The sequence below is a fragment of the Glossina fuscipes genome, unplaced genomic scaffold (genome assembly GCF_014805625.2).
Source record: "Glossina fuscipes isolate IAEA_lab_2018 unplaced genomic scaffold, Yale_Gfus_2 28, whole genome shotgun sequence".
Classification (NCBI taxonomy): Eukaryota; Metazoa; Arthropoda; class Insecta; order Diptera; family Glossinidae; genus Glossina; species Glossina fuscipes.
Genome location: NW_023998423.1, coordinates 4,419,747 through 4,433,183, shown reverse-complemented (window position 1 = coordinate 4,433,183; position 13,437 = coordinate 4,419,747). Strand labels below are relative to the sequence as shown.

Here is a 13,437-nt window from a genome sequence, read left to right as displayed (position 1 = left end):
TGCAACGTTTGTGATCTTCAATGTGCTACGAATACACTGCTGCAATACTGATAGAAGACATTAGGAATGAAAGCAAGGAATTTGAACACATTATCATACTAGGGAGAGAAATAGGATCGGACATTCAGGACTGGGCTTATTACGAACATAAACTTACATAAATCGATTTTTTGATTTTTTTTTTAGATTACATTTCATGAAGAGACATTTCAACTGTCAGACAGAATTTGTCAAGTATGCTGCAACATTTTTGATCTGCATTGTGCTACGAATAGAGGGCACAAAAACACAAAATTTCTCTAACTTTGAATACAAGAGAGCTCTGCAAGGTAGCAAAATACAATTTAAATGCGATTGAAGAAGAGATACAAAGTTTAGTTTAAATACTGAGTCGTCACTGAGTGTTGCTTGAAGTACAATGTAAGAAAACATGTCATACATTCAATTTTTGTATTTTTGTAGTAAATGTATAAACACATCTGACAGCCAAAAAGAAAAGACCTCTTGAAAGAAAATTAAACTTGATAACGTCGCTTTTCTCAAACCCTTTGGTGCATATCGCTCAAACCACACCAGTATCTTACCTCTTTTATATTTTGAATAACTAAAATTTCTTTGTCGTATTGATTGATTTTTTTTTTATTGAAAAAATTTGGGCGCTAATGTGAGCGGTGTTAACCAAGTTTCATTTTCAAGTTTCGACTTTTTTAGCGATATGTATACATAAGCGGTGCAAGAAAAGCTTTTTCAAAACTGCCAAAATAGGCATAAGCCAAATTGCTCACGCTTTCATAAGATAAAATAAGTTCCAAACAAAATTGTAAAATTTCAAATACAAATATATAAAGCCTTTCCTTTTTCTTCCGCCAAAGCGTGTAATCAATTCTGTATCAACAACCTTTCAATACGTAATCACATACTGTCGCCATCATTGTTAAAATGCAAAGAATCAACAACAAATAATAACAACTCATCACTCTACTGAATATAGTGGTCTTGCCGTAAACAGGTATTTTATTAAATAAAACGAAAAAATGTGCATATGTACGTTTATTGTAAGTCAGGAGAGGGGATTCTTCCTCTCGAAAGGTTCTTCTTTCACCCGCATATCGGGGGATATGGGCAAAACTTCCACTGTATGTCGCAGAAGTTACCGAAAAACTTACGACCTGGCAGTTACTCACATTGACGAGCACTTACTGATTAAATATTAATGAAAAGTTTTTAATAAAAAATCGCATACTGCGATGAAGAAGAAGTGTTTAAACCTTTGAACCGAAGCGGAATGGAAACTTTTTCAGCCGACACCAGCCAGGCGACACGATAGTTTCTTGCTTATTAATTTATAAATGTTCACGTGCGTTACATATTGGGAAGCCTCCCATAAAATTCCTAAATACTGCTATAGTTTATGAGTAATGCCCTAAAACCATTTTTTTTATTCCTTTTGAAAAACAGAGGTGTCCTCATTTTACATAGTACTGTAGGCATGTCCTTCGAGCGATTTGGCCCATTTTCATAAACAAATCTGTGTGCAAGAGCTTCCAATGTTTTTGCCAAGTTTCAAGTCGATAGCTTCAATTTTGTGGCCAGAAAAATGTTTACAACAAACATTACACAGATGGGCAGACGTCCAGACGGACAGGCTTAAAACGATTTAGAATTTGGTGCTGATCAAGTACATATACACTTTGTGGGATCTCTGATGCTTCTCTCTGGGCGTTGCCAACGTTTCGACAAAATGAATGTATCCCTCATCTTTCGGTGATGAGTATAAAAAATGAAATAAAAATACCCACGTGTTTGTACATGCGCACTCACACACACGTGCTTTCGAAAGGTCAATTAATTGTTAAGCATTCGATTTAACTTTTGCTTATTGCTTCGTGTTTTCCTGTGTGTGTGCATCATTTTGGGTTTAAAGTAACCAAACTTATTATTAAGAAGTTCCTTAATTTTTGTTAAAAAACAAAAAAAAAAACAAAATTGCAGGGTTTGTTGATGTTCGTTGCATAATTTCGTATATTTATTGTGAACGGATATAGGGTTATAACGGTGTGGTGATTACTAGTTCATGGGCATTGGCGATCATGATGGCTAGGTATAGAGAAAATGGCGACAGTATTTCCTCTTTCTCTGCATTGGTAGATGCCGTGCTGAAAGGTTGTATATCTGAAAATCCGGCCAGAGCCGTGTATATTTGAATCCGTGAGGAGCCATTCCGGAAGGGAATGAGCAAAGGTAGGCGGATTAGACTAGAGGAACTGCGGCGCTTGACTGTACGGCAAATGGTGTAGTCAGAAACAGATTAAAGCCTAGGGAATCTACTCAATGTTAATGACAAGTTCACGTCAGGTATCTTATAGACTTCGGATAGTATCAAATTTTTAATTATTAAGTAAACAGTGCAGCGGTTATCATAAAGACATTTACGTTTTATTTTTATAGGAGAGGGGCAGAAGCACAAGAGACTCTCGATATTTATTAATAATTGAACGCAAAGTTATCCCGTGGAGGTAAGCCCAGCAATCAAGTAGGCAAGGAATTTTCACTCTTTCGACTGTTCCCAGCTTCGATATTTGCAACTGTCAACAAGTTTATTTATCTGGCAGTTCCTTGTAAACTTTGCAAATCTGACAACTTTTACACAAGTACAGAAAATAATAAAATGGAAATCACTGAAGTCTTCCACTGACAATATCGTATATACTACATTAAGGTTATGCAAGATAGTGCTTATGCTTACGTATTACGTTATGTTTATGTTGAACCTAATTATTCTTTAGTTTGGTAGAATAAAAAAAAAACCTAAAAAAAAAAAACACTAAATTACTGTAACAAGCGGGCATACGATGCGATCTAAGCGAAAAACAATAAATTCTTCCTTCATATGATAGCATTGGTGCAGAATACTCGCATAGTATGTGTGATTTCCTGTTATTGACCATTAAACTTTAGTTTAGTTGAAGTCATTTAAATTTTAAATGCACTTGCTCAACACATATGCTTAAACATGTGTTGATGAATTCCATAGAATTACTTAAAATGTAATATAATTAGGAAATGCAAGCATTTTATTATCATTGCTTCATTGTAATTATTTAATTGAAATTTCCACAATAAACGTAACATAAATAAATATTTTACTTATTTTCCCTTTCACTCTTTCGCCGCAATCGTCTCACACGATCATTCATATCATTCATATGCATATAAAATTATGCGTTTTATTGTCGTTATAACCGTTGAGTAAATCGTCAGACTTCCATATCATATAGTATTGACAGTAGAAGATTGACAAAAAGCCACAGCACGTAATGTATTTCACATATTTTAAATGCAAACATTAAATAAGCACGCGTATCGTTTCGGCGCGTGCATGCGTGTGCGCGTTCACACCGCACAAATTTTATTCATTTTCTGTATATCGATTTTGTAAGTGCTTTATACAAGGGAAACGGAAGGTCGCTAGACATTTTTTACTTATGTGCCATATATATGTATGTATATACATTTTTACAACTCATATACATACGTTTATGTGGCTCTAAAGTAGCATATGTTTATTGTTAAACAGCTTTTATGGCTTATTTTATTTTGTGTTTTGCGTTTTGTTTGTTTTTTTTTTTCCTTTCCCTTCCGCAGAGGATGTTGTGGATGATTTTTCCAATTTATTAGGAAATTTTATTTCCTGCTAGTCGTAATGAGTCACAAATCAAGAAGAAATCAATTATTACAAGGTCTGCGTTCAGATCTTCTTTTTTTGCTATCTTTAAAGCATAGTTACTTGTGCCAATTGCCTTTTTGCAAATTTTTTGCCTTTTGTACGATTTCGATGATTTCGCATATGCGGATTAGTATTACTTAAATAGCTCGTGAAAAATCTACCTCGCAAGGTCCACGTGTATGCATGTCCCCGTGGTTTGATGCGCATTTCTTCCTTAAGATTTAATCTTGTGCTGCTCGACGACGGACGGATTGAGAAACGGTCATTCGTCGCTCCGGGGCTGACTATTGGCTGATGGAGCCACATTACATGAAAGTTCCGAATTCATTTATAATCATTAATGCACTAGAATTAAAAGTAACTAATGACACGTGAATTAAAATTAACTAATGGCACCAGAATTAAAAGTAAATAACGACAATTGTTGCCTTTTTGGCCCACCCGAACGTTCGTCGTAGTCCAATGTGGTATAGCTACGCTTGAATTCAGGTACCTAAGTATTTTATCGTAGTGAAAGATGATGGGGAGTCCCCGACAATATTCACCTCCGTGGACTATAAGCGTATCCAACTCTGCGGACTGTAGCATATAATATATAAGCACTCAATGGCATTCTGATATTCGATTTTTCCATTTCCACAAAAGTACGTACCTCAATTAACTGGAACGACTGACCAACAATAATTGAAAAAAACGTTGGTGATTTACTGATCATGCGCAAACTTATTCCCCAATTTTTGCGAACAAGTATTGCAATCTTTACGTTTAGTGCGGAAATATTTCAGGCAATCCACGCGCAGCTCAAAACAGCAGCTGATTTCAAGAAATCGAATTTACGAACATATCAAAGGCTTTGCTTAAATTTAAAGCCATATAGAAGTAAATAGAAGGCGGGTAGCGGTGCATTCAATTCGGAGGCCTCTAACGAAACATCGAAACCATCATCAAAATAAGTTTGCCTTGGTCCAGGAGATCAAAAATTTACTGTTATAATTTTCAGATAGACCTATAATCGGCATAAAACCTTGTTAGAGGTGAATCCACAAGTCATTGCAAGCATGCAAAAACTTGGCAGTCGAAAATAGTGACAAAATGTAATTCAATTTTCGAATCCCAAGAAGTTATTGAGATTAGAAGCTAATCTACACATGACATAGGCAAAGCACACGTAGTCAGGCTAATTGATTTGTTAGTTTTTAATGAATCAGATATTGAGATTAAATTATAGATATCATTCAGATTTTTGCAAAGGACTCTAAAAGAATTGAATAGTTCATAATTATATTCAGATGAAAGAGAAACGGTTCGGGACATCGAAGTTTATGCTTTCAAGTAATAGCGGCGAGTCCATAATACCAATTATTAACTTAATTAATAAGGAAAGAAAGGAAAGCCCGAGAATAAATCTACGCTTTTCAAACGACGGCAAGATTAACAAAAGCAATCTATTTTCGTAAGGACGGCCAGCCCAACTTCTATTGAATCCACATAATAAGGGGACCACACAACAGATGCATATTTAAGTATCAGGCATCACTGAACTCATAAACTATGGTCGAATAAAACCCCTATGTCAGTGAACGAATTTAAATTTTTCCAATTTGTGTGAATCAATGAAATAATCAGTAGTGAATAGAACCCTCTCTGGGAAAGAAAGCATTTTACAATTTGTAACGTCCACGTGTCTACACGTAGGGGATTTCTGTCGCTCTGCTTTTGGCATTGTTCTTCAAAAAAGAGCAATAAACCATCTAATAGCGGAACTGCGTTCATATGGCTTTCGTTTTACAATTCCTCAGTTCTAATAGTCGAAATAAAAGAGAGGTATTATAAAAAGAGAATAATAAAAGAGAGGTATATAAAAAGAGTAGAGTCCAAAGTGCGTTTGTATAAGTTGTGGGTTTCACGTAATGAAACCGGTATGTATTTTATATTTACTGAGCAATTGACAAACATAGACATGTTGAGAGACAGATTAAGGCAAACGCAGAACGATGAGAAAATAGCAGTTAGTCTTAAGCAAGTGTTCAACAAGTAGAACTCGAAGTTCATCGTTAGTGATTTAAAAACGTTACTTACTGTACCGAAGCACATATTCTAACAAGTGTAAAGAAAAAGAGTACACATTATACGCAATATATTGAAAGTTAAGATGAACAAAACAAAGACAGAAGACAGACTTCTTCTCTTTTCTTTTTTAATTTTACGAACTTATAAAGAACAAAAGAGATATGTAATTAATTTAATATAATTTTCTTTGTGATAAAATTACTTTTCTTTATGTATGAATGCCAGACGATACGAACATACATATATCAGTTCTAATATCCATATACATCTCGAAGAACTTTGTTATAATCTTCGTGTATTCTAAATAAGAATAAGAGGAGCACTACAAACTACACTAATATAGGATGCACATTATCATTTGGATACTATCGTGGCAAAAAAATTTGTCTATGAGTGGAAATTCCTGGCCGGAGTTCACAAAATAGATGTCAGCCTATCACTACCGTGCTCGATTGATAAGAAGGAAAGGATGTGGGCTCAAGGATAGTGGGCAACGAACTGCGTTCACCGGTATAGCACATAAGTAATTAGAGCCGTAAGCAATTATTCCTATTGTTCTCTTTCCTTACGATATAAAAAGAAAAGTAAAATAAATAACTATAAGGGTGTGTTTATCAAATGAGCGTAAATGTTTTTGTGATGAAAAGGTAAGATGTGCGTGTTTGTCTTTGAGTGTGTATGCACTAAACATATAATAATTGACAATGACCTACGGTACAAACTGTTGCATGCATACAGACTAACGAAAAATAGGATGAAACAGGCAAGCAATTCGATTATTTAACGGACAGACAAGTCAAGTATAACATCATTGAGATATGATATATTTTTCTCTTTCTATAGATTTCTTTTTTTGTTGTAACATGTGTCGGTTGGGCTAGTCAGGCGAAATAAAAATTATTCTAGTTCTCATCATTTGTTACAATTTTTTTTGAAATTTTGTTCCACAAAAGTTAGAGAGCGCCGGGTAACCAAATTGTTTTAGTCAGATTGAAAGAGATCCAAATGCGATTCCAAAGAAAATGAAGGGAACGGAAAAACATGGTCAGCGTGTATTAATATATGGCTGCACTTAATCACCAAAGCAGGATTAAGTACATGCAAGATAAACAGAAAAGATTTTAAATGGTTACTGTGAGTGGCACGTGACGTCACGGGCAGTTGATCAGAGGTGATGGAGTCAAGCACAACCCTAAACGATCTGGTGTGGAGATAATAGTTTATTTATTTCAATAAGTATAAAGGGAGGCCAGAGTTCAATAATTTATGGTCGACCGCTTTACTAAAGTCAGACCATATTGCATCCGTGCGAGACCCGCTAGAGAAAGCCTTGCAAACATGGCAAATAAACTTTAAGAATTTCGTAATTATTGATCTACCTCCTAGGAAGTTATGCTGAAATGGAGAAATATAGGATTTGATAACGAAAGTTATTTGCTGAGTAAGAATTCGTTCAAACAACTTAGATAAGACACTCAATTTGGCAGTGCCTCTATAGTGTTCGACTAGACGTCTGCTTTCGCCATTGGGGACTGTAATAAGAAACCTACTTTTCCAACACAAAGGGAAACCACGTGCTTTCAAAGAAAGATTTAAAAATTTTTGAAGATAACATCATTTAATTTCTCAGAGAACGACTTGAATATCATCAGGGCCAGGCGCATAACTATATTTAAGTGACTTTAAGTTTTGTAACATGTCTCTAGCTGGAATGACTAAAGACGGCATCGAGACCGAGTTTGTGGCTTGATATGGGTAATTCGGGACGAGCAATAGGAAAATTTCGACTGAAATTTTCAACAAAGAGATTCGAACTTTCAATGTCCCCAGAGGATTCGGAATCATTAAGGGGGTTGGAAGAGGGATACTTGGATATTCTTCTTTTAGAGTTCATAAATTTATAAAAGTATTTAGAATTACTAAGAAGCGTGAAGATTTTACCCTATGAAAGTAGTTGCGATAACTGATGATCTCTACGTCTCATCAAAGAGTAAACGAAATAGTAACGCGCAGCATCATTTTTGATGTAATTTTCGATCCTCGACGGATAAGTGCTTCAAAGGGGAGCATTCTCCAATCGGCACGCATGCGGAAATAGCTAGATATAATACATTATGGAACGAGAATATTAGAATTTTCATATTCCCAGCAGTAAAATCTAACGTGATCCGTAAGAGATGGCAATTAAGCAGCATAATATTGACTTTGAGCAAAGGAAAGGACAAACATATTGTTGGCTCATAATAAACCGCAGGCAAACTAAAACGTGGCCAGCCATATACAAATGTATCTGGGAAATTAACAATCCAAAGATCTAGCTATCTACCCTTATAATTGGAAGTGTGGTTGTATGGAAGCAAGTTCGGTAAGCCCTTGCACGCAGGATAGTATTGAAAATGAGCCAATTAGATCGAAAGACACGTCTTCCCTGTGACGGGAACTGGGCATACCTCCGTTTTTCAAAGGGAGTGAAAAGTAACTCGTGAACCACAGTAGATAAATTGACAAAAATTTGAATATATATTCTGTGGGCTCTAGCACTTGTATGAAAATGGGGATAATTGTCCACACCTACCAAAGTTTAAATTTTCTCTTTCAATACTTTTGTAATGCGCAGAAAGCTGCTTTAAAAAACTTCATAAAGCATATAAATTTTTGACCAGTTTCAAGTACGAAATACATCTAATCATGTCCGTCCATCTGTCCGTGTGTCCAATCGTGTAGTATATCCAAGAGAATGTGAAAGGGCATGCCTGCATCAAATATACATTTACTTGTTCCCATAACTCTTTCCGAGATCATTCACAACAAAGTGTAATATTATTTTAATTACATTTGTATGTGTTAAATGTATTTATATATAAGAACAATTAAATAATATAATTAAAATTAAATTTTACAAATATAGAGTTTCAAAAAATACAAACAATTAAGCAGTTCGTGGATTCAATTCTTCATAGCAACGTCGGAGAAAGATTTGTGGCTTCTTGGTGGGACTGAAATATTCATACCCTTTAGACCAATCGTAGCCGAGAGCGTAGGCAAAGATGTGTCCGTTTGCATTTAAACTGCATTTTGTGATCGATTGATTCATTTTCTCCGAACACTTGAGTCTTTTGCAAGCATCTGCGTCCCAGAAACAAAACGTACCATCCGAGCCAACAGTTACCAAAGTGCCATGAATTGGATGGAATGCCATATCATTGATTGCATAAACATCTTGAGAGGCCGCTGAAACTGCTGAACGATGGCATTTGAAGGTAAGCCTATCTTTAGGATTAAGTGGATTCAAATACTTTAAAACCACACGTCCTTCAATGCTACCTACGGCATACCCAGTTGGGTTTTGCTTTTTATCCCTACATACTGCGATCGCCCGATGTTGATATTTTAAGAGGCCTTCTTGTCTCTTAAATTCGGTTGGTGTATTCTCTAAGGAATAAACAACTACATTTTTTCCTGCTGTGCCCACTACAGCGATTGGGTAATCAACATCCGCGCAATAACATCGTTCAGGTAAGTTAAGAGATAACATTGGATTGGAGGAACGCGTATCCCAAAATTTTATTGTTTTATCCCATGAACCGGTCATTAAGCATGCATATTTGCTACCCTTAATCCAATGGCAGGTTTTAACGGGTGCTTGATGTGCGGCTACTTGCATTGTCTGGTCGGAAAGTAAATCCCATATTTTCACTTGATTTTCGGCGGCTATGAACACTTTTGTGCCATCATCAGACCAACACGCATCTAAGACAGGACAACCACCCACAGTTTTTATAGCTCTCGGCAAAGTTTTTCCGGTTTGCTCCACCTCCCAACATCGTACACTGCTATCCCAGCTGCCGGCAATTAAATAATTCTGTTGCACTGCAGCCGGACTAAATTTCAAAGCAGAGACGGCATCATCTGGCGGAGCTACCACTTCAAAGTCATTCATCGGATTTGTACTCTTGGTTTTCAATCTTAGCTGACCGCTTATGTTGTACATGTGCATTTAATAATATTTTTTAAGATTTTAGAGTACGTTTCTTCAAAACTATATAATATTTCTGTATCAAAATTTGACAATATTCTCAATACATTTATGATGCTTTGCTTAGGTCAATCGTTAGCGAGGATTAATAAAGTGGCAAAAATAGTCGAATAGTAATAGTCTTCGTAAATTTGTATCATTTCAGTGCAAGTTGAGGGTGCCCTTTCAAGTGAGGGCGCTAACGGGAGTGGTTGGAGACTTGTATTAAACGCAGTTGTATATGATGGCTGGCCTTGCTAGACTGTAATGCCTAATGTTGTTACACCTGTTACCGAAAGATGAGGAGTATAATCATTTTGTCAAAATGTTTGCAACGCCCACAAGGAAGCATCAGAGATCCCACAAAGTATATATATTCTTGATCAGCAACAAATTTGAAGTCGATTTGGATGTGTCCGCCTGGGTGTCCGTATGGGTAATGTCTGTTATAAACGTTGCAAAAGAATTTGAAAGTAACCTAAACACTTTTCAAAGGACACGCCTAAAAGGCTCAAACGCTTATGTGGCAAAAACCTTTATTTTGAAAATAGAAAAAGTCAGCCACGCCCATTCCATATTATAAAGAATCAAGGTTTAGCGCTGTCACTTTTTTTGTCGTTTTAGGGTAACAGTGACGACCGAATATAAGTTTCTTACTTATTTTAAAATTGTGGACAAGATATGTTGTCATATTTAGCTTGCAGTTTTGGGACACCCATGATTGACAAAAAACTTAAAAATTTTCATATGTTAAATGGTGAACAAATAAAACTCTTTCACTTAAGGCGATGAAACAGTAAAGGCAAAAAAAAAACACTCTTTCCCATCCTACGATAATCTTAGATGTTCTATTATCACTATTGCTACTACTCATAATATATCAGCTTAAAAAAAAAAAAAAAAAAAAAAAAAATTTCAAGATTTTAATCGAAAAACTCCCACGGAATTCCGTTCAGCTTCTGGTTCCGATGAGAAAAAAAGTCAAGTGCTCTTAAATAACACGAAAAACAACAACAATAATGCCATGTACATATATATATATATATATATAAAGAGTGCAGTCAACAATAGAAAGAAGATCAAGGGAATTAAAAAATTATCACATGCACCATCTACCCGTAAACACCACTACCATCTCTACCGTCATCTTTAAATATGGAGGGAAAAAAAAAAACAAAAGAAAGTTTTCATAACAAAGAATAGCTTACGTTATACCCAAAAGCAGCATGAATACACAATTCAAGCATGTATTTAACACACATACTCACACTCAAAAAAGTACATATGCATGAGAGCATGATGTATGTATATATGGTAATCATCTTAACAAACGGGGCTGGTTTACTTAACTGCTACGAGTTGTTGGTCACATGTTAAATTTTGACAAAGGAATTCCACGCTTACAAAACTTGTGGGAAATAATAAGGTCTGTGTAAAGCAATCTTTACATTACTACTAAGGGACAGCGCCGATGACACTTACTTCCATACACTCATACACTTACACACATACACACATGCATACGTATATATAGATATGTACATATATAACGTCACGTCGCTATGACTAAGTGTGACTTAAATGTTTATAAATCATTTTTGCATTTTTATTTATAAATTAATTAAAAAAACTTTCCCCCTTTATTTTTTTTTTTTTTTGCTACGGCATATATGCTTTTCTTTGTGGTATTGAGTAAATTTAACCCTATTTCTATGTGGTGCGTAACAGTTCATGTTCACGGTTCATGTAATTTGAACTTCTCGGAAGACTTGTTACCATAAGTAATGGGGAAGTTTCTTAAGTGCAGAAAAAGTTTTTAAATTAAACTTCTTTTCAAAATAAATAATGAATGATTCATGTGATTGCATTAAGATTTTTCAAAAATACAACGAAGTTTTCCTATTTTCTATTCTTGGTCTATTCACAGACCGTTGAAAATTCTTCTCACGAAATTATTACCCGATGAGTGTATGAAAATAAATCGTAGAGAAAATTTTAACTTTTCTTTAGAAGTTTTTTGGCTCTTCCAGTTTTTCAACGCAAAGTGTCATATTTTGAAAAGTATAGAGTGACAATACGTAAAAAGTACCCTACGAGGGATTTCTTTAATACACATTTTGTCTTTTTCTAAAAATTTCCTTACAATTTCAGATAACTGATTGCTTATGACAATTGCCGAATTGAAATCCGATCTTTGCTCTTACGCTAGAGAAATCAGATCACCGGGTGCCAGTGCGAACAGTCGTAATATGGATTTACAATCTCTTGTAAACAAGAAATGTTAATATTTGTTTGAAACACTTTACGTAACGGGGTCGATCTTTGAAGCCTCTTGGAGAAGTGAACAAGATTCATACTCATAAAGTTAGAGTTTCAAAGTTCCAGTGAATGTTAACATTTTCCTTTCAGGTTGAAATTCAAAAATTCGAAGATTATCAACCTTATCGATGGTTTCCTCATTGGGATCATTATTGAGTTCACGATCCTCTTGACTTTTTTTTTTATAAGTTTCTCATTCATATATGTCTTCGATAAGACATCAATCCTGCTCATCGATATAAGTGGCTCAGGAAACACTACTCTTAGGTTTAAATAATATTTTAGCGAGAATCTTGTATTTCTACCTGAACCTATTGACATCCCATGACAGCACGACTGTACGCATATGCATTTTTTTTGTTTTTTTTGATAGAGCATCAGAATGTATATACAACAAAAGAAACGGTAAAGCTTTTGCCTTTCCTGGCAGTTCAGAACGTAATCATGAGGTCCTTGCTTTTTTACATGTTTATTACAAAAAACAAATCGAACTTAAGAACTGGAATTAAGAATTAAAAATCACTACTACTTGATAATAAGGATGTGAACGTTTAGTACAAACTGAAACAAAAGCACTATCTTCAGTAGATATGTCGGGTGTGTTTACCACAACTTTCGGGTGAAGAATTTCGTTTGTTATTAACGGTCGAGTAGGGGGAGAGCAAGTCACTTACTAATACATGCGTGGCTATAAACTGGCTGACTTCTAATCGCGGTATTCCCTCAATTGTATTTTATTCGTGCGCATATAAGATTCTGTGAGACACTGTTAAAATTAGAATAAAAAAAATGTTTTTTTTTTTGGTTTTTTGATTCGGGCTAGAATTTCTTCCTTTTTTTATCGTTGGAAAAACTTTTCTTGATCTACTTCTATATGAGCAGGTTAAAGTAGGTAGTGACAGATTTCAAAGTGGTGGAAGTAAAACTGCCCAAAATTTTAAGGCTCAATGTACTTTTCTATTAAGGGCAAACTTAAACTAAACTGACCAAAGATTTGAAGCTTGTTTATTTTAGGATGAAAATATAAGTTCACCGAAATTCGCTGCAAAGAGTTTGAACTATGCGAAAAAGCCTTAATTGCATCAACTGTTACAGTTCTCAGATATTTTCTAAGCGATAATTTTGTTATAGCTCATAATCGTCCTTGTTCGGATGATTCCAGCAAATAAAATGTATGGGCTTCGCGTCATAAATGTTCCGTTTCACATTTAATAGTCAGCGGTATACTGTTTGTGTTATTGAGCAGATCCGGTTTTTTGCGCCAATTCAGAGTCAGCAGATATCCATGTAAATTAAAAAGCACTCT

General features: G+C 35.2%; 1 protein-coding gene across 1 annotated transcript; it reads right to left on the bottom strand.

The window, feature by feature from the left end:
- Positions 1 to 8,726: 8,726 nt before the first annotated feature.
- On the bottom strand, positions 8,727 to 9,788 carry LOC119636294 (mRNA export factor-like). Its single transcript, XM_038031597.1, has one exon. The coding sequence runs from the start codon at positions 9,786 to 9,788 to the stop codon at positions 8,727 to 8,729; it is 1,062 nt and encodes a 353-aa protein (XP_037887525.1).
- Positions 9,789 to 13,437: the final 3,649 nt, after the last annotated feature.

Excerpts from the sequence above, each read along its gene's own strand:
- LOC119636294 (XM_038031597.1), bottom strand. The coding sequence starts at position 9,788 with ATGTACAACATAAGCGGTCAGCTAAGATTGAAAACCAAGAGTACAAAT.